The sequence below is a fragment of the Triturus cristatus genome, chromosome 3_2, assembly GCF_964204655.1.
Source record: "Triturus cristatus chromosome 3_2, aTriCri1.1, whole genome shotgun sequence".
In the NCBI taxonomy this organism is placed as follows: domain Eukaryota; kingdom Metazoa; phylum Chordata; class Amphibia; order Caudata; family Salamandridae; genus Triturus; species Triturus cristatus.
Genome location: NC_140584.1, coordinates 569,140,211 through 569,162,651, shown reverse-complemented (window position 1 = coordinate 569,162,651; position 22,441 = coordinate 569,140,211). Strand labels below are relative to the sequence as shown.

The 22,441-nt window shown below is 44.6% G+C and overlaps 1 protein-coding gene across 3 annotated transcripts in view; it reads right to left on the bottom strand.

The window, feature by feature from the left end:
- The window catches only part of ICE2 (interactor of little elongation complex ELL subunit 2), an 825,537-nt gene that overhangs the window by 267,452 nt on the left and 535,644 nt on the right, over positions 1-22,441 (bottom strand). For all 3 annotated transcript variants that reach the window (XM_085648299.1, XM_085648300.1, XM_085648301.1), the window contains one exon: positions 4,148-5,057. In XM_085648299.1, the coding sequence (XP_085504425.1) occupies positions 4,148-5,057 (910 nt within the window). The remainder of the gene's footprint in view (positions 1-4,147; positions 5,058-22,441) is intronic.

Genomic DNA, 22,441 nt, shown 5'->3' with positions numbered 1-22,441 from the left:
CTTACTGGCGCGGAAAAAAGAAGAACTGACGTCAGCGCGCGAGGGCGGCGTCTAAGTACTCCGACGACGTCATTCCGGCGCACGACGCCGACGACGGACGCGGAGCCGCAGACGACGCCTAGCGACGCGCAAGGGGTGACGAAAAATCTTCCGGATCCAGTCTGACGCCTGGGGATATTCTAAGGTGAGGAATCTAACTAACGTGTTTCTTTCAGATATGCAAGTTAAAATCTCCTAAGAGAATGAGGTTAGCAGCAGTACTATCAAGGTTAACAACTGTTTCTAATAATGCATTGCAAAATTGTCCGATAGGCCCAGGCGGGCGATAGACAAGGATACCTGACAGCGAAAGAGTGGGAGTGAATCCTATTGAGAAGTTAGAGTTCTCACAGTCTGTTAGCGGGCTGCTGAGCAAGCGGCAGCTCAGGTGGTCTTTATAAATAATAGCGATACTGCCACCTTTGCCTGTCATTCTATCCACCCTCTGAATTAGATAACCAGGGGGAGAGATTGGACAATATCAGGCTCTGAACAAGAATTGAGCAAAGTTTCTGTAAGAAACAAAACTTCTGGATCTAGGTCTTTTAAAAGAATGGAAATCTCCGCTGCGTGTTTAGGCAGCGATCTGCAATTTAGCAGAAGCAAGTTATATAATTTCCGGGAAGGTAGGGGGTGAGAGGGAATGGCAGGAGCTTAAACAAGCAATGTGAACAGCCGACGACAGACTCGCTGAGAGAAATGGAATGGGCACATTTTGGTCCTAAAACTCTGTTTAGCTGTTTGAGCTGCATACCGGTATAAAAATAGTAGTCTTGAGGAGGAGAGGCAAGGGTTCTGGCCCCTGGCCCCGGTCGGGCGTGGATGGGTGCAGACGGGATTGGCTTTGTCGCGCCGTCGGCGCACCAGCAGCGCAGATGCGTCATCTGGCACTTATGTAGCCCTGAACCAAGCAGGGGTCCAGCCACTACAGCGCTGATCCAGAAAAATGGCTGCTCAAAAAGTGAGAGTGCAGGTAGGCGATAAACACCACTTACCCCCTGGACATTGAGCACAGCTCCCCCAACAGCAGCAATTCAGCGAGATATATAAAAATACTAAAACCTTCAAAGTTAAAACGAAGATTAGACTCCTAGCGAGTATTACTTCAATTATCGCATTTACTGCTTTCAAGAAATCACACGAGTTTACAGAAGTAGGCCTGGAAACGTACAAATACAAAAAGTTTGTGGACTGCATTTTAGCGTGAGCAGATATGCATATCATTGTTTGCTCATGTGAAAATCTGCAGTGTTTGCAAATTCACTTTTCTTACAAACCCTTTTTTCCTATCCCGAAAACGTTTAAGTTCTGCTCTTGTCAGAAGTAAATTTCCAAACAACCGACAAGTTAATTATTTTTTTTCAGGGCACTTAGATTTTTTAAACCTCCGGTCCCATGGACAAGTAGATAGTTTATTCCAAAAAATCCACGTCCCTGCTATTTTGAAGAATTTGAATAGAAACATTAGGGAGAACATCAGGCAGGGTTATCTACTTGAAATCAAAGAGGTAATAATATTTCTCAGGTTTCTCGACCTTTCACTTTGTAGCAATATTTTCAAAAATGCTATCATAACAAAGTACCGCACTATTTTAGAACGCCTGAGATGACAAAATAAAGTTATTACACCAGTCGCGTTCTGTAATAAAAATATATTGGCATGCCTGGGTACATTTCCTTTACCAGGGGTCATCAATACTCAAAACCTGCCAGAAAGGGTGACAGCATTAACATCCACGCCCAAATCTTGCTCACATTTTCTTGTGTGTGAGAATATACTGGTGTATGTACGCAAAAACAGAACTCACACAACATTCGCGGATTTAGCCTGGAAAACTACGAATGGAGACGTAGGTGTAACCTAGAATGGTTTTTGGATTCCTGAAATGAGTAAATCTACACTCACTTCAGGTTGTAATCATCTCGGTGCAAATGTCTCAAAAGAATGAGGCTGCCAGGTGACACTATACCAAATGCTACAATAAATAAGACAATTTGAAAGCAATACGATAAATACTTTAAAGCACACTATAAAGACAATGAACCACCAGCAGAAATAAGTTTGTAAAGAAGCTACTTTTGTAACAGTGAATGTGCTTCTGTTGCCTTTTTAGGTCTCGCCTACGCAGTGCTCATGCGCTTCATAGGAGGACCTTTAGTCGCCATTCTGCTCTTTTTCGAAGCACATACTCGTGCTAGTGGCGGCATCCACCTTGCGGGAGCTAGCAATAGCACAACAAGCACGAGTATGTGCTTCCAAAAAGAGCAGACTGCGCGCGCACCACTCCTGAGCTCACCTCCTTCTCCCCCCCTCTCTCTCTCTCTCACGCGCGCTCCCAGGACTTTACTGACGCAAGCACGAGTGTGCTTCAAAACAGCTGCTCCGGTCGGCGGCGGCAGTTTGTTCTGTTTGTTTTTTTCGGACCTCCAAAGCAGTCTCCTGTCAGGAGGAGGCGATGGCTTCCCTTGTTTTCCTTTGGGGCAGTAAACACTGGTCTTACCCTGCGACATGGTTGCACATTTAGTAAGACAGTGTGTGCTGCCCCCCAGCATGAGCACTACATGGTGAACACCCACCACAGTGCAGTCCTAGGGCATGACACAGTGATTCACTTTATTAACCACAAAAAATAGCCATAATCTTTACTCCCTTTTTCTGCTGTTTTAACTGGTCAAGTCCTTCTGTACAACACTTTGCACGTTATGGTTTAAACACGCAAACAGCAAAAGGCATATGATATATTCATTTTACCTTCTACAATTTAAGTGGTAAACATGATTAATATGCTGGGGGGTTGCTCCAAGCATGCGATGAGTATTGGATGATACAGTAGAAAAACGTGGCATGGAGTATCATGGTACTGCTCATCAGGCTGCAGCCCCTTTTAAATGATTTGCTGCCACTTCCTGGGACATCAGCAGCATTCAATTGCGTTAAGCTCTGACCCCATGCTGCACATGGTTTACATATGCTTTCTCACTTGCATACGGCCTGGGGTCAGCTCGTAACTTTCACTCGTCATCCAGGAATTTCCTGCAAATCCTATACCATCCCAACATGGCAACTGTGTATACAGGTTAACGTAAGCTGAAAATCTCAATAGCAGAAGTAGACATAGAAGAAAGACGCGTATGCTCTGGCAGCCTTAGTCCCTGCTTTGGAGTCATAGAACCTGTCATCAGAAAAGGAAAGAGGACAGGGTCATGAGGCCGGGGCCTGCCTTACCATCTTAGTCAGTTAATAAACAAGCATTGGTAAAGCAATAGTTTTCCCTATGTGAATTCAGTTGACTTATTTTTTTTAAAATTCTGCACAGAAGATTAGCTGTTGTGCAACGTGGCTTACAGTAAAAAATAACAAGCATTGGCATAGCCAAAAGGTCTCGCCTTTGGGACCTTATAAGTGTTTAGCCATGCAACATATGATGTTGTTGCACCAAGGATATTGTGCTGGATAACTAAACACTTATACGGTCGCAAAGGCGAGACCTATTGGCTATGCCAATTGTTTCTGTGAGGAACCATGTGCTCTGCTTAATTGTTAAGTGACATCACATACAGGACAATACTGCGCCATTCCAGTTTCCTTGACTCAAAAGTACATATTTATAGCTAGGTAAAACACATTCCTGACCAAAGCCTTACATACATTTAATTTTAGTGCTGCGCATAACTGCATAGAAACACGAAAAGTGCAATGCTGCCAGCGGAGGACAGTTTGCTGAGTGCTCCTAAAAAGTGTTCTGCCTCACATAATCCTGCAGAATTTTGCTGTTCTTTAGGGGTTCATTTTATTAACATTTTGCCATTCTATGGTGCAAAACACCTGAATCACCACGAAACAAATGTTCATAAAAAATTATTGCCTTTGTGGCATTGTTTTGGTAACTTTGTTCTCCTGTTTCATGGACTGCAGGATCGAAATTCTGCAAAATGTGGCTTTTTTCGCTACTGCCTTCAGCGAAATGAAGAAAACAAATTGTCCAGATTGACACTAAAATATGATTTTCTAAGTTCCATTTAATAAAATAACAAACCACAGATTCTAAAGTATATACCATGGCACACTTTGTAATCTTTTTCAAATGTTATTAAAAAAAAAACTCACGTGATTCAGTCTCGCAAGACTCCTTAGTGGCTGTTGCACCTGTTGCATTTTCAGTAGTAGGGCTCACAATTGGAGGCAGACTCACAGAAGAACTTTTGTCAGGACTACCCACAGGTTGTTCGGCTGCTTTTTTGGGGTTTAACTTCATGAGCTCTACCTGCATTTTTAAAATTTGCCCCACAGGGTCAACGTCTTTGGAAAGTCTAGTTGCAGGTTTACTGGGACTACATTTCTTTTTCCGTCCAACTCTCAATGAGTTTGTTGATGCAGTTGGCACAGGGGATGGAGATCTGGGGGTATCTGGTATGGCCTCTGAACCAGATGCTTTATCTTTAGGCCAACGTTCACTATCTTTGGATTCAATATCAATAACTAAACGCTCTTCATCTGTATCACTAGCGCAAGAAGTGCTCCTCCCAACATTGTCAGTGCTGGTGTCTTCCTTTGACCAATTTCGTTTAGTTCGGATCTCAGAACTGCTTTCTGAAACTTCAGTTGTATCTGCATCAGAGTTGGATTCAACAAACTCTTCTATTTCATCAGATGCAAATCCTTTAAATGACTGGGCATCATCAGAATCAGAAAACAAGCTCTCGTAAGAGGGCACTGAGCGCTTTCGGTTACTCTGGTCATTAAAGTTACAGGGCAATTGTTCAGTTCTCTGCTCCTTGGTGAGAAGATCTTCGGAATTCGAAACACCACTGGAAAGAACCTTTTTTTCTAGTTCCAGCTTGGTCAAGAGAGGTGCAGGGAAAGATTTGGGTTTTACAGGGCTGCTGGGTTTTTTAAAAGTTTTCAAGGGTTTACACGTCACTCCAAAGGTTTCTAGCTCCGTCACATCCCCCTCAAAGTCAAGCTCCATGCTTTCAGGTTCCACTGGCTTCGAAGGTGCAACAATGTCATTTGACACCTGAAGGTGCATAGAAACAAAATGAGAAAAACATCAATTTTAGGTTTATCTCAGAATGAAGGAACAACGGTGTCTATGGGTCTGCACATTTCCTACTTATCATCCACTGTACCTATCAATAGTGTTTAAGGATGTTCTACGGTCAGGGCCATTCCACTTTACAGCCAAAGATAAAAGTGGTGCAAACAAGTTAAACCACCTGTTTGTATGATGCTGTTGGGATACAAACAGAGTAATGATGCTCAAGTGGTGCTTAATATCAAACAGCCCTAATGTTATTCGGTGCCCACTGTGAGAGGCTTCCCCTATAGATCCCACACCTAACCCCTTCCCCGCCCCCCCACAAGCCTCAAATATGACAAAAGAGGACTCTCTGCCCAGAGTTTTGCTGGCACAGCTTTTCTGATACTACAGCTTCCTATTTGAGTCACTCGTATGGTGTCTCCCCCATACATGTAGAATGCCTTAACTGGGGTATCATGTCCTTAAACAGAGCCTATCAGCTGCCTGACCGGTAGGGATCAAACATCACAAATCCTAAAGCACCCCTGCTTTCAGAGATACAGCCACCCAAACTCTCCAGATGCTCTACCTCTTACTACATGAACAGACACTTCATAGACATACATTACGAGCTCACAATAGAATGGTAGTAGATTGTCCCAGACATCCAGAGGCCTCACTCCATGGACACCCCCTGGCACCAACAAATCCATCATAATATCCGCCATAAATAGTAAACAAGTAAACTAGATGATATTATTAAGGCCTATAGCACTTCTGCCTAAAATGAAGGATAAATTGCTTATTAACAGATCTTGACTTTTCTGAAGATTCCAATGCCACTGACCAATGTCAGCTAGGCTTACCCCACAGCCCGTAAGATATGTGAGAGAAAATGACTTGTAATTGCCCATGATTATACCAGAAATATAATGGGGAAAAACAATGTGAAAAGAATTGTTTTGCTGGAACTAGCTGCAGTATTTGATACTTTGGACCATGAGATTATGAATCAGAGTATATCCGAGGTATGATTGGGGAGGCACTGTCTTAAAAACATTCTAGTCATTCTTTGTATGGGGTTATTAGGCCGTTTTGTTATCTCCCTTAAGGTCTGTGAAGATGGTAGTACAATGTGCGGTGCCACAGGGTCCTTGTTGCCTCTATGCTTCATGAAATCAAGATATAGAGAAGGAAAGTACTCACTTCAAGTTTATTAATGCAATAAAAAAAACCTCCTGCACAGCAGGAACATCCAACACACGTCACTGTCAACTGTCAACTTTCATCAGTTGAATCACAAACCACACTATTCGAGGGTGACACGAGCCAGGATACCGATGCACGAGCCTGCCAGAGGTAAGTAATACAACAGAGACGACCCATGCGAAGAACCATGCATTTACATCAATTAAAAACTGAACAAAGGTAACAAAGATACAACACCTCTCTTTTCCCCTAAAAATAAATAAATAAACAATAAACAAATGATCCCATTTCAAACTCTTTGTACTTTGCTGGTAAAACAATTTCCTTTTTAGCTCAAAGAACATTATCAGTGTCAATATCTTCAGAGATATAATATGTGCATTATCATTTGTTTAAACATTCATATTTTTGGAGTCAGAACTCAGTTTGCTCACTATCAAACATTTGATTTACAACATAGTTATTTGTTTCGCAGTAGGAAATATATTTTTGCAGAATAGTAGCAATATCAAAATGTATATCAGAAATTTCAACATGAACCTTGGCTCTGTTCAAAATGGTAGATTGAGCCAGTTTAAAAGTAATACTTTGTTCACATTCCACCATCCTTTTCCTTTCAACAATACAGAATGTTTCCCTATCTTTCAACCAGTTGGGGAGCCTGAAACTTAGACGGACCTGTGGCAACAAAACCATTCTTTTTATGAACATCCAATCATCAATTTTAATCTTTTAATTTTTAGCAATACATGTCTTGTCATGTAATTCTTTCAACTGAGCCTGTTTCATACTCACTCTTCTTCTGATCTCTGCAATTGTAGCTGTTTCAATATTGATACCATCATTAATCCATGGTATAAAACCTTTCCAAACCCAACTCCTTGACATACCTCAAATGGAGTGACATCAGTAGTTGAATGTGGAATATTATGATAACTCCAAACTTGCGCCGCAGATGATCACTTACTATTAAGCCAGAGGAACACATTTTGAAGGCCCTCTATAATAATTTTAATTGCTCTTTTCACCAAACCGTTCTACTTGGAAGGATATACTGTAAAGTGATTTATGCCATTATCACTAAGCTATGTTCTCATTTTGTGTGACACTAATTGTGTACCATTGTCAGAAACCAGAATTCTGGGTACACCCTCTAAAGCGAAAACATATTTCATGAACTCAACTGTACCATCAGTGGTAATATTTTGAACGTGTACTAAATCCACTTAGAGAAATCATCAATAATAAAAAAAATACCATTGATCTGCAGATAAGCAATTAAAAGGACCCAAGAAATCACTGTCTTATTCCAGTGTTTCTCATGCATGTCAACAGTCACCAAAGGAGTTTTTGTAGTGTGCCAAAGTTTATCTGAAAGTAAACATTCATGAAAATTGCTGGCAAGATTTTCAACAATTTTATCCAAACCACGCCACCAATAATGATTTTGCATAAAACCTGTTTTTTGTGGTGGTTATATCTAGGTGACCTTCAGGAGCAAAGTTAATCAATTTGTTTTTAAGATTTTCTGTAGAACAAATAAACTACCTCTCAAAATTACGCCGGATTCTTTGTCCGGAACGGAGGCTTTGGGTTAGGCTTTTCTTTCTCCTCTTTATTTGGTCCATCAGCCATCAATAGATCACAAGATAAACAAAAAAGACATTTCCCATGCAGCTACGGGAAATGAATCGAGAAATCTCCCAGAAATATAGTCCAATCACGGTGCAGTGCCTCCGATGACTTCCCCGGAGGATGCTCTACCCTCCTCTTTCTTCGCTGCTCCAATGAGTCGTTTTCTCTGGCATACTTTACGTTTATTGTCTGTTAAAATGCATGGTTTTGATGTAATGCCAATATCTGGGACATTTAGTCGCATGGTGGGTTAAATCTAGCACCTTAATTCTGTGCTGTTCAACTGTGTAGCTCCGACAGCCGCAGGACTGTCCCTCCAGTGGCGGTTTCTGTGAATGGGCGTCGGGGATTCGCCCCCTTTACATTTACAGTAATTAATGCCAAATAAGTAATACCAAATCTGACAAAATAAAGAAAAAAAATACAAATCTTTTTAATTAAAAAAAATACTCTCACTCACTTGTAAGGGGCAGTGTCTGCACCACTCAGCGTCACTGCGATTTTGTTTGTCGATAACACACACTTACTAGTGTGCAGCACGTCACATGACTCACGAGGCTTTCACTGTGCCCTTCTTCTTTGCCGGCTGAATACCCAGGGCTGTGATGTCATCAGCTCGGCAAAGACTGAGCATCATGACACAGTCTCCACCCCCATTTGACGAGGAGGTAAAGTGAGCCCTGGGCGTTTCTAATGCAAGCCCTGTATCACTAAGCCGCCACGTCAATCAGAGAGTGGAGAGCATTGTCACCACAACCTTTCCCAACTTGTCACAGGGTGGGGGCCCACCCACCCTGTGATGAGTTGGGAAAGGTTGTGGTGCTACATAATTAAGTGATTGGCCATTTGATTTCTGCGCATACTCTCTCTTCCCTCTTCCTGCGCATTGCCACCAGGCAGTAACGGCACTGCATACGGGGCAGGATCGTCATGGAGAGACAAGAGCTATTTTTTCATTAGTACAGTTCTGATTGACCTCACTTTATGACCTTGGCCCCTAAATTAAACTAAAGGCAGAATCAGAGTCTGGAGACACAGGCACGTAGCCACGGTGTAAAAAAACAACATATTTAACAGGTAAAACAACTTCACAATTCATAATTAATTTGAGCGTTTTTAGCTATGGTTGTGGATTAAGTGTTTGTGATGGAAAACTGGCTCTATGCTACATTTAGATAATGTTTTCACTCTGTTATTGATGCTTTTATTCCACATATTTAGGTTCACTGGCATTGTACAGAGTAGAAGGAGCAGTAAATGCGTCCGTGAGCTGTGTACTGTTTATTACATTACCCTACAGTCAGTGCAGGCCTGTTGTAGTAGTATTACTGCATGTTTTTAGGTCTCGCCTAGCGAACGCAGCGCATGTGCTGCTTTGCCTTGGCGAGACTCTATTGTCGTCGCTTTCGTTCGCGAAGGGAGACAAACCATGTGGGTGCCCAGACAGGCGATGTGCACGCGCATGGCGTCTCCCACCGTGCGCTTGATCTATTATGGCTCGGCCGCTCGCTCCCTCTCTGCGCGCACACTGTTTGCCTGCTTGCGGTTGCTTTCATGGTCTAGAAAAAGTTAAAATCGCCTACATTTTGCATAAATATGTTTAACGTGTGAGCTACTGAGGTTCAAATGTGCAGAAATATTTAACATGCTTTATTTTCCAGAGGCAAGGACAAAATATCCAGCAAATGTCCACGGACTAGTGAGGAATGGGAGGCTGCACAAGAAAGTGTTGAGGGCAGTTATGTAGTTCCAGGGAACCGGTGCACATGTGCTCTGCTGTACCACGTCATGCGAGTTACCTTTACGGGATATAATGGAGGAGTCGGAACATTTAAGTTTACCCACTTAGGAGATCATGGACGTTAACAACACTTCGATGTACTTGATGACCCACCTTAATTTGTTTACAATGTAAAAAACAACCACAGAGAGTCCTAAAAAAGTTAAGAATAATCGTATGTTCTCAGATCAGAAGTAACAGCAGATACTGCAGTGAAACAGCAGGAGATTCCACTGATGGGCAAGAGAAAACATGTGGCTTCCTGCCATCTCTCTTTTACAAATAACACAGTTTTCTCTTGCACTAGGTTGCTACTTGGATCAGATACACTGTACAAGGGGTCCCTCCACTTCTTCGGAAAAGACAAGATGAAGGTGCTACCTTCTTCTCTTGACGCTGTACCATGCCAGCTCCACAGGGGGCCATGATTACGGCTCAGCTGTCATCTGTTGCTTTCACCCAAGGGCAGTCTCAACACTATTCACAAATGCTGCCAGCCCAGGCACTGGAATCGTTTGCCACTCACAGTAGACAAGCGCAATTTATCTGCAAATACCCCTTTTGATTCTGAGGACTACAATGGGCAGAGCACGACCTGAGGCACTGCGAGGGATGTATACCATATCTATGAAATTACTTCTATATCTTGCTTTATGGACTTATCTTCCGTCTTTGATAAAGTTAATCGTAGCAAATTATGGACAGCCATGCTGGTGATGGAGATAGATGTCACATTATGTGCACTTCTTGGCTTATCTACATCAAGATACAAGTGCCTAAGTGCGGTTACTGTTGTACGCCGATGAGTCTGTGCTTATAGTACGGACGCCAAATGCCCTGAGGTGCCTGTTACAAGCTTCCACAGAGTGTATGCTTGATTAAGACATGCTCACTAATTACACTAAATTGCAGACCATGGCTTGTGGCCCAAGCGCTATTCGCTGCACATGTTACGGGTTAATGAGAACTGCATGGAAAGTGTTTTTAAGTTACTACATCTTGGTTTAGTATTCAATTCTGTTTCTTGGGCGGAGAATGTGCGTTTTGGAAACACTAAATTTAAGCAAGCTATGTGTTCACTTTCACTTAGGAACTTTTTTTTTTTTTTTTTTTTTTTTTTTAAATCGGTTGGGGATAAGCCTGTAGCTTCTCTACAGGACATCTATTCTAATCAACATGTACTTGTTGCAAGTTAGGGGTGCGGAATTTCGGACTATAGGGATTACTTTATGTTGCAAGGTGAAAAAAATCGATTTTGCAGACGTCTTCTCTCTCTTCTACATTCAATACCCCATCATATCTGTCAAGAAAAGATGGCTGTGCCGTCCCTGGACTCCATTAAGGTGGGAGCCCTTTTGTCGAGGCTCTCAAGTTGGAATAAGGTCTCTCTCCCTCACAGCATTATGAACGATTGTATACGTTGCACACGGGGCCTGGATATCCCGTGGCTTGCTTATGTTAAACGAATTCATGTTCAGCTGGATAAATCCATTTTGTTTGACAAACCCTTATCTGTCTGCAAGGCTGATAAGATCATTGTGAAACATCTGTTTCTGGATAAATGCTGCGCTGAAGGGGAACGATTAGAATTGAGCAAACCACGTGTCCGAATTTGAAAATACGCTCCGGCCTAGAGCCTTATTTAACATATGTGATTAACAACTGGGGAAAAGTTTTATTGTTGAAAGAACTGGCACTATATGTTGTGCTTTCCGCTGAGTCATTATGGGAGCTTAGCAGATAAGAAACGTCCCTATGATAATGTCTCCACCCAATCTCTGCTGCACTTTATGACATTTTGAACATTATATAAACCTTTTAGGATACAATATTTATTCGCTCTTTTTAACTCTCACAGTTCAAAACAATGTAGGGTTGCCCTCAGGTTTCACAACTGTTGCCAAGTACTGATGTTTGCTTCAGAGTGAACAGCTTCTTCTGGCAGCCGTTTTACCTGAAAAGTCTTGATTTTTAATCAATGTACTTCTGTATGGTTGTTATGGATTCTCATGTATAAATTTATACTTTTAAGCTCATCTTTTATGATTGTCTTTGACATTCAAATAAAGAGATTTTGACCTGCGGCACTCAATCCCTGGCATGGAGGTTTAGAACATTTGCGTCCAACTATGCCAACCCAGCATGGCAAGATACTTGCAGGCACCACCCAAACCATGAGCTTGCAGAAGCAAGAAGAACAAGCATTTTCAATGCAATAGGTCTCGCATTTACGCAAGTTTAAGCTATTGGCATTGTAAATGACGATGCCTTTTATTTATGTTTTAAAAATGAAAACAAAAATAAAAGGCATTATCATTTATAATGCTAATAGCTCAAACTTGCGTAAATGCGGGGCCTATTACATTGCAAATGCTTGTTTTTTACTCCAGCGAATCCTGTGTTAGTCGGAAACAAATGAGGCAACGTGCTCTAAACAGAGATATCTAACATTCAGCGAGACAGGGAGTTTGAGGCAGTACAGTCCGTTGGACGTGCTACAGGGAGGAAAGGCAAGCATTCTTTGTCAGACCAGGCCTGGCCTATGAGTAATAACTTTAGATGATGGATGGCTCCCAGGCACGTGTAGGTTAATCTGTGGGATGTCACAACCAGTTAATGCAATGCATGCCTTACACAGTGCCTCTGGGAGCTTTGTGTGGTATATATGTTTATTATCTGCACTGGAATGAAAGCGTTTCTCTTCCCAAGCCCCTCTGTGTATTAACACCCTAAACCTTTCAAGACGGAACATTATACAGATTACCTCCCACGCACATATCTTGAGAGAGTGTAAAGTTGGAAATACTCAAGCCCAACTTTTACCTTTGGACAATCTTGTTGCTGAGTGGCCCGGGGTCAAGTGTGCCAACCGCAACCTGTCCTCGCCTATTATTTAAATTCTGTAGCTTTAAGTCAGTCCTCGGATCTGACACTACATGTTCCAAGATGCAAAATGCCTATGGCTAAAGAGCGAGAAGATGTTAAAGTGCTCACGCATGGGGGCCACGTGCTAGCTGTAGTTTGAGAGGTTGACAGTATTTAATGGTATCAGTGCATATCACTGTTGTGGCAGATTACCAGTTTCGATGATCCAAAGGGAACTGAAACTCAAAACAGAATTCCTCATATCAGCATCAACGCTAAAAGAAATTTGGGGGCCTATTTATAAAAAAGTAACGCAGAGCAGCAAGTAATCTTGCTGTGCTACAATACAGGGAAAGGGCAGGAATGGGGTGTATTTCTTTTTACAATACTGTGCATTCCTGTCCTTTTGCAAGCACTGGCGCACAATGGGCTGCCTAGTGCCATTGCAAGCACCCTTGCATGTGCCTGCATGGCATGCAGGACTGTTTTTGTGCACCTTTCTACACAAAAACAGTCCGAGACATATTCCTCTATATTGAAAGAGGAAGTAACAAGGAGAAATGAAGATATTTCTATTCGTTATGCCTCCCCTGAGAAGGCGTATTTTTTTGGCGCATTCCCAGGTTTACAAGTGATGGTAAATCTAGGAATGCATCAAAAACCATAGGAGCTGCTTGAGAACACCCATGCAACTCTCATTGACTGCCTTCCCAGGGCAGAGTAACGCAACGCAGCCATTTGCACTGGTTGCGTTACTCCTGATTTATCAAGTCACACAGAGACACTCAAAGTGGCCTTGCTTGACCTGATAAATTGCTTTTTAGGGTTTGCGTCATGCTTGCGCCACATTGCGTGGTCAAAATGCGATGCAAACCCTTCATAAATAGGCCCCTAGGTGCATAAATGGGAAGAACATCTACAAAAATCACGTGCCACGTCCAAACATACCACTCAGCAAAACTAGGGTTTAAAACAAGTGCAAAAAAGTGTCCAATGCTCTCCCATGTTCTCTCCCTTCTTCTTTTCCCACTTTCCTCTCATGAAATCGTATTCGCTCTCTTCTTCGTTTCCCTCTATTAGCTTTTCCCTCCATTATTTGATTTGGCACATTCCTGTCAAACTGTCCCCCTGGCAATGTTTGATTGATTGAGCAATACTGATAGGAAGCATTCATGCAGCCCTTTCCCTTTCATGACAAATAGTAAGCTGCTGCCCCTGTGGGGAGACTGAAGTAAATGCATCAGAGGCCTGAAGTTCTTATTGGAGGCCGTGGGGGGGACATGGGGATTGGAGGGGCTATAGGAGTGAAGAGTAGCTGCCAACATAAGGATGGAGGTCGTCCCATAGAGGCAGCATATCCTAGACATAATACCTATAGATCAGACTATATTGGGAATTGTACACTGCAGCGGAGCACACTGGAGGGTGGGATAGGGGTGGGGAAGGGAAGTAGTTATGTTGTTGGGGTAGAATGAACAGCATGAGTATTATTATGCAGTAATAGTTGATATGCCACGAGAAACTGTAAATGGCTGTCCAGAGTATATTATATGGCACTATGTTTGGAATAGCCGACAACTCTGCAATTATTAGACAGCGGGCAGACATTGACTATGTAATGTATGTCAAAATAGGAGGATGTTGTGAGAAAGATGAATGCAAATAAAAAATGTTTAAATTAAAAAAATCAGAGGCCTGAAGTTCACTCACTTCCTGTGGCTGCTGCCTTGCCACAGAATGTCCCAATGGCTGCAGCTGTTGGAAAAATATGGTGAAATTACCATTTTACTCATTTTAAAAATTGTCAATGATTGCTTGAATGAATGTGTTTTACTTGATAAATCCCTAAAAAACCTGTCTGTTTGGCACAATTATCACAGAAATAGGGCTGAATATTGCTCAAAAGACACAATTTTCGAAAAATGCCCCCCGCCCCCCAACAAAAAAACAACAGGCTTCGCTTTTCGCTTGCTCACATGCAAAATTAAATTGACTGCTTTCGCGCCACCAATCGTAAATTGCACAAGCCTCCTCTCCAAGGGCGCTTGGCAGTGGGGTCTGATTTAGCTTTCCTTAGGATAGTCGTCCCAGGGTTTTTTAGGGAATTTGTCATCATCGAGAATGTAGTTTGAATTAAATCTTAGTGTGTTCGCCCTTGCATATTTAGTCAGTTGGCAATATTTTAAGAAGGCGGTATGATTTTGTAAGCCAATGTTCTACCGTTTCTGACAGCATTTTGTTGTGTTTGGGAAGCAGTAAACATTCCTAAATTAGTCCAATATTATTGGGATTAGTCTGGTGCTCTCGAGCAGGCAAACCATTTGATGCATGCACTTCAGTTTCTTTGTGGTAGATTAAAGTAACAAGTTAGATGTGATCATTAGCGGGTTAGGGGGGGGGAAATGTGAGTTCATGCAAATGTTTGGTGAGTTTATATATAAGCTAGAGTAGGTAGAGTTAAGTTGCAGGGGTATCACTTTCCAATGAAGATGAGATCTTTATCTTAAGTGGGTTGTGAGCAATTTGCAGAAAGTTCAATGATGATTAAGGCAAACATAAGCGCGTGTTAGGGAAAGTTGTGCTGAGAGTAAAGACGCATGCAGAGAGAGAATGGAAAGGAAGGTGAGAGTCATTTGGAAGGAAAAATAAGAGGTGACCCTCAGAAGTGTTTGTTTATGGCCTGAAAATGGCTTGCAGCCTATGTAAAGTGGTTTGATGAAAACAGGGGCTTCCAAATGCAAGAAATAAAATGCAAGCCATGCGTCAGGAAATAAACAAAAACACAAGGGCTGGTCAGAGACATTTTAAGGCACTGACAAAAAGGGCACAGCTCCGGCCCATGGCCCCAGAATTTCATGGGTCCACTTATAGAGCCAGCTCTGTTCTGCTGGGATTCTTGCCCTGATGACATTGAATAATTCTTAAACAAACTGTTTTAAATACAATATTCCTTTAATTTATTTTGAATGTAGGTGTGTGAAAGGCTATTATAGACATTTTTCAGAGAAATGCTGTGTTTGTTTCATGCAAAATCCATATAAAAAGTTTCTTTTAAATGAAAACAGGACCTCTCATGTGAGATCGTCACAGAGATTATTTGCAGTAATATTAGTTAGCATTATTGATGTAAAAACTAGAAATTAACAATTGCTTTATTAACCTTCTTACTTTCTCAAATATGCTTGAAATTCACCATCTGCCCACTCTTTTTTCAAAATTTTCTCGGGTGGAGAACACCCCCCGAACCCCCCTTGTGGCTGTCAGGCTTGCTCGCAGCGCTCGCTCGCCACAAGCCACTCATCACAAACTTTTAAGCCTCACCACTGTCAATTCTCACCAGCCACCACTGCGTTTCTTGCTTCCTTCGCAGCCGCTCTCTCCCCTTGAAGGCTCTCTCTGTGTGGTGCGGCCCTCCGGCCGCTAGGGGACCGCGCCAATTTCAGTTTCGTGCTTGAGCGCATCTCTACCTCCCGTGTGACCGGTGAGACTTCCTTCCACTCAGTTCAACACAGAGAGACTCGCATGGTCGTTTCCTTCTCACATGCGGGGGAAGATTTTCACACTTTATTGCCTCAGTGTTTCTTTGCCATTATTTCGTGAGAGCCCTGCCTGGAGCTTTGACACCCGTGACTCGGGAAAGAAAAGAGAACACCAGATACAAAAGGGACCAGCCCAGGTAGACACACAAACCTCCAGAAAAAAGAGAAGGAAGAAGTGGTCCCAGGCCTTCATCATTACCCTCAGGGTTATAAATAGTGTTATAGGGAAATTTCCTATATTAACCCCTACCACAGTCCCCACTGTTTATACTAAGGAGGACTTTGAGGGTTATTATGAAGAGGAGTAAGAGGTTACCTACCTTTCCACAGACTACCATTTTTGCCAAGTCATCGACACCTTTATCCTCAAGGCAGTCTCCCAGGTGGTAGCACTCTTGGAGAGGAAAATACTCCAGCGTCAGGCCCAATGCTAAAAACCCCTCGAACTGAGGGAAGATCTTTCTGGGGCCCAGAAACCCCAATCTCCAAGGCAGCCCTCCAACTCTGCCACAGACCCTAAACCCAAGCGCGTTAAGGATGCTGGAGTAAATGCTGATGCGTTTGCGCACCTGAAGGCCTTTATGGACTCCCAGACTCCTTCAAGTACCGCTCGCCCCTCAGAGGTCCCTCAGGGAACCCCGAAACCTTGCCTATGAAGGATCCGGACGAGTCCCCCAGGACCTCGGAAGGAGACAGATTCCAGCAGACCTGCCGCGGCAGGTCAGGCTACGGAAACCGACACAGGAAATTAAATGTTAAACCCGGATGATCTCTTGCATCCAAGGTCAGCGGAATGGACTCTTGCCCCTAAGGTAGCAGCATATATGGCTGCCAGGCTTCGTAAACTGCTCAACAAGGAAGTTAGAAGCTGTCTCTGAGCAGAATGCCCGAGAGCGGCTTTGGAGGGGAAAGTCTCCTTACGCCAGAGGAGGACCCATATGTGGCCACCTTCCTTTCCAAGTTTATCCGTGACCCAAAAAAAGGCATAGCCTGTTCCTGGTGTGCATGCCAGAACAAACTCCTGGACACTGCAGGTTCTCTAGTGGAGGTACTAGACATGGCGGAGGACGCAAAAACCTCTGGCACGCGTATCTCTTCAGAGGCCTTCTCTGGTTTTGGCACAGAGAGCAGTCATATTCTTAAGGAATGCGAAACCCGCAATATCCACTGAATGACGCAGGCTGTTACTGTTAAAAATAGACCCTAAGTTGGGAGATCTGGCCACTTCAGAAGCTGGACCGGTGACGGAGGGCAATCTTTTTGGCGACCCTTTCATTAAGGAGTTAGGTAAATTTGTCAACACATTCACTTGACATGACAAGGCCCAAATGTCAATAAAACGTATCTTCACACCGCACGTTTTTGGCGCAGCCAGTCGTGACTGGGGGCGCTCGACCAGCCGACCCTACAATCAAGCCCCCTACAAGTCCGCAGAGCCTCACCGAGGACAGCGGCAGGACCCTCATAGGCCCGGGAACTTCTACCCTACCAGATTGTACCCGCTTCGCAGGGCTGGCAGAGGAAGAGGCAATGGGTCCTACAATAACCAACAACGTGAGTGTTCAGAGCTCGATGGATATAAGAATAGGGGTAGACTACAACTATTTGCCCACAATTGGACCTCCCTAACCTCAGACGTGTGGGTCTTACAGACGGTAGAGCATTTCCAAATAAGAGTTTTTCGAATACCCTACCCATATGGTGCGCCCCAGACCCCTTACCTTCCCGGTGGAACAGATGAAACTGATAGAGAACTTTCAGACCTCTTTCGGAAAAGGGCTATTGTGCCCTCCACCCTCCATCCCTAAGGTTTCCTCAGCAACCTCTTCCTGGTGGAAAAGCAGGACGGGTGCTTTCGCCCGGTGATAATCTTAAGGAGTTCAACAAGTGGCCGGTTTACCGCCACTTCAAGATGGAAGGTATTCACCTCCTCAGGGATCTTCTCTAGGGCTGGATGGTCCGCCTGGACCTCAGGGATGCATACCTCACGATCCCCATATTTCCCCCTCACAGGCACTTCATTCAGTTCCAGGGGAACACCCAGATATTCGAGTTCTCCTTCCTCCCTTTCGGTCTATCCTCCGATCCATGGTTCTTCACCAAGGTAATGAAACCTGTGGTTAAGCCCTCTGCGATAGGATGAGTAAGGCTGATAGTCTACTTGGACGATATCCTCATAATGAATCAGTGCCATCGGCGCCTGCTTATCTAGCTGCAGCAAACAGATTTACAAGAACTCTAAGGTTCGTGATCAATGAATCTAAGTCAAGTTTCACCCCCTCTCAGAAGGTCCTATTTCTAGGATTCATGGTAGATTCAGTCAGCGCGACTCAGCCTTCCCTCTCGCAAACTGTCCAAGATCAGGCACGAGCTGAGACAGACATTAGCAAAATCTACAATATCCCTGCGCCACCTAGAAAGGGTGGTGGACCTCCTATCATCATCAATACAGGCCATATTTCCGGGGCCCCTCCATTACAGGGCCCTTTAACATCTAAAGTGCTCACACTTACGCAAAGGACTCACTTACTCCCAATTTGTGCCCCTCTCAGAGGAGGGCAAAACCGAACTGGAGTGGTCGATCTCCCACATGGAGGTGTAGAACAGTCGGGCCATCTTCGGCTTCCAAACCGATCTGGTGATCGAATCAGACGCGAGCGGCTCAGGCTGGGACGCTCGATGTGGAGCTATTTCTACCGATGGTAATGATCCTCTGTAGAACAAAGTCTTCACATAAACAGCCTGGAATTAATGGTAGAGACCTTTGCGGTAAAATGCTGTACCAGGGACAAGGCCCAATGCTGCGTCCTTCTCCCGATGGACAATGTGGCGGCGATTCGATTTATCAATCATCTGGGGGGGGGGGGGGGGGGGGGGGGCGAGGTCCAACGCCCTATTGGAGCTGGTGTGCGACCTCTGGGAATATTGTCTGACCAAGCAGATATCGCTGTCGGCAGAACAACTCCTGGGTGTTTCCAACCAATGTTGCGGACTGGCACTCCCACCATTGGAACTATACCAGTTTTTGGAAAACTATACCCTATGGTATTCTGAGAACTCAAGTCTCGTTGGGGCCCCTCCTCGGTAGATCTCTTTGCCTTCTGGCTGAATGCCCAGTTGGAGAGGTATTACAGCTGGCGCCCGGATCCGGAAGAGACAGAGGTGGATGCATTCCTTCAGGATTGGAGCACAGAGGAAGGTTATGCGTTTCCCTCCTTTGCGATGATAATGAAACAACGGGCACATCTATTGGTGATCACCCTAATTTGGGGGTCGCAATCTTGGTTTCCAGTTCTGATGGAACGTTCTTGGGATTTTCCAATCCGTCTACCCCAATTTCAGGATCTCCCATGGGATCCTCAAGGGAATTCAAATCACCTGCTTCTCACAGGCACTCTTTACCGGATGGCCTGGCGGGTTATAGGCAATGCTGGAAAGTGCCAGGCCTTTCGGCAGACGCTGCCTCATTGCTTGCAAAGTCTTGGGCAGAGAGCAATAACAAGAGGTACCGCTCCATCTGGTCTAGAAGGGGGCGTTGGTGTCTTCTAGGTCAATCCAATGGGGGCGACAATATTCAAGTCCTTAATTTCTTAGCCTCTTTGGCAACAGAAGGTTTGGCTTATAGGCCGATTAATACGTTCCGATCAGCAATATCAGCCGGGCATGTCCCAGTGGAGGGTCATCCAATAGGAGAGCACCCGTTAGTATGCAAACTATTAAGGTATCAGGCTGTCTGTGCCCCCAGAACCTCGGTATTCCTCCCTATGGGACATTAACAAAGTCTTAAATCTTTTTAGATCTTGACCATCTAACAGATACCTATCTAGGAAACAGATGTCAGCGAAGTTCGCAACTCTTTTGTGTTTGATCTCCTGTCATGGGGTTTCTGACATGAGGGCCTGGATCTCAAGGGGAGAGTTTTCACTCCTGAGGGAGTTACATTTCATATTTCTAGGAGGACGAAGTATCATTTGAAATCGGTGTCCTATCCCGCCTTCCCAGATGTCCCAAAACGAAGTGGGGTCAGAGCACTCAAAGCTTATGAAGTGGCGACACAAGATGTACGTCCACAGGGAGTCAGGCAATTGTTTATAGCTCTCATTAAGTGTTAGAAATTGGATTTTTGGTAGGCTAGGGCATGTGCCAAAGCCAGGCAGAAACTACCACTCTAGTCAGGATAAGGGAGTTAAACTCCTAAAATAACTCCTGCTCCCCCCCTTGGTAGCTTGGCACGAGCAGTCAGGCTTATCTTAGAGGCAGTGTGTAAAGCATTTGCAAATAACCAACAGTAATACAGTATAAGCACTACAAAAGGACACCACACCACTTTAGAAAATTTCCAATATTTTTATATATTTAAGACAAGATTAAAAACGATAAAAATACACAATAAGGTACTTAAAAATGTTCAATTATCAAAATATACTTGAAAAATAGTTCCTTGATGTTGATAGCTCCATCCAGGGCTATCACAGGGTTGTAAGCAAACAAATCCAAACAGTTCGGGCTGACAGCGGCGTCGCTGGCCAGCTAAGGTGTCGGGAAGACCCGCAAACAGTACCTTTTAGAAATGCAGGGCGTCAACGACCTCACTTTGAGCTTCCGAAAGCTCGTCGTCCCCAGGCATCGGTTCCGGAGGTCGGTGCAGGAGTTGTCGGGGCCCTTGAAGTCACAAGCATTACAGGTCGAACTCCCCTCTGTTGAAGTCAGGAGCGCTGGCGTCGGGTGCTGCGGTGTGAAGTGCAGCGGTGTGTCGTGCGGTGCCTTCAGGTCGTGGTCAAGTAGCGGTTCGATGGTGGCATCAGATGGCGTCCTCAGTGAGACCAGGGTCACGGTGCGAGGTGAAGGCAGTGCTTGTTGCAGTGCTGGCAGGTCACGGTGCAAGCAGCGTCGTCGTCGTTGCTGAAGCACTGTCGTCGGCTGATGAACTGGAGTCGATGGTGCTGGAGTCAATAGGCCAATGCTGCTGTGTGGGATGAGAGCGGTGCATCGTGTAACTTTACGAGCGGTGCCCTCGAACCACGTTGCAACCAGCGGCGTAGATTTTGACGTGGGGCGTCGTCGTAGGGGATACCAAGGCATCATCGTGAAGCATGGCGGTGCTGAGTGCAGTGCCCACAGGTCACGGTGCGAGCAGCGGCTTGGTGGCGGCATCAGCAGGTGGCGTCGGTCACCAGGGTCAAGGTGCAGTGCTGCGGCGGTGCCCTCTGCGGTGCCTTCAAGACACGGAGTCGGCAGCGGCGTTGTAGGGTTGCCTTTCTTCTGTTGCAGCACAAAAGACACAGTGCCCATTGCTGAGGGCAGAAGATCTTGAAGTCTTTGCTGTTCCTGAGACTTCTTGAACAGGGGACAAGCTCGTCCTCAAGCCCTTGGAGAAACTCACAAAAGTAGATTGCAGAAAGTCCAGTCCTTTCACAGCCCAAGACCGAAGCAGCTACTGTAGGCGAACACAGCAAAGCACACCGCTTCTCCAGCTCTTCTTCTTGGCAGTCTTCTTGATCCAAAAGAGTTCTAAAGTTCAGGGGCCTGGGCCCCAATATTTACATCCCAAAATCCTCTGATCTCTTAGGCAGAGTGTCTGTGCCCAGCCAGAACCAGTTCTGCCTTATCTGGTATGACTCCCGGGCAGGAGACGGAGAAGGGATGGTCAGAGGCAGACCAGGCCCTTTGAGGTGCAAGGAAATCTCCTCCCCCTTACCCAATTGCAGCCCAGGCCTATTCAGCCCTTTCCTGACCCACCTGGACTATATCGAGCCACTCCTGCTCCCCAGCATTCTGTTATCCAGAAACCAGACAGACAATCCACATTCCAGCAGAGGCACACGGGATGACTGAGCAAGAAAATAACTACTTTCCAAAAGTGGTATTTTCAAACACTGAATGTAAAAATCACCTTCACGAAAAGATGCGTATTTAGATTCTGAGTTCAGGCATACAAACGTTATTTTCCTACCTAATTCCTAGGGCCAGTTATGTTTATAAGATGTTATAAACAAACTCCCCATTCTGTCCTATGTGGAACAGGTAACCTTGCAATAGTGAAAAACAAAATTGGTCGTAATTCGCTATCGGGACATGCCACACACACCAGGGCATGTCCTACCTTTCACATACACTGCACCCGGCCCACAGGGGTACCTTGGGCCTACCTTAGGGGTGGCTGACATGTAAGAAAAGGGAAGGTGAGAGACTGGCAAGTGAGTGTACTGGCCAAGTCGACATGGCAGTTACAAACTGTGCGCACACTCCGCAATGGCGGGTATGAGTTACCTTTTCAGGGCTACTCACGTGGGTGGCACAATCAGTGCTGCAGGCACACTAGTAGCATTTGATTCACAGGTCCTGGCACACTC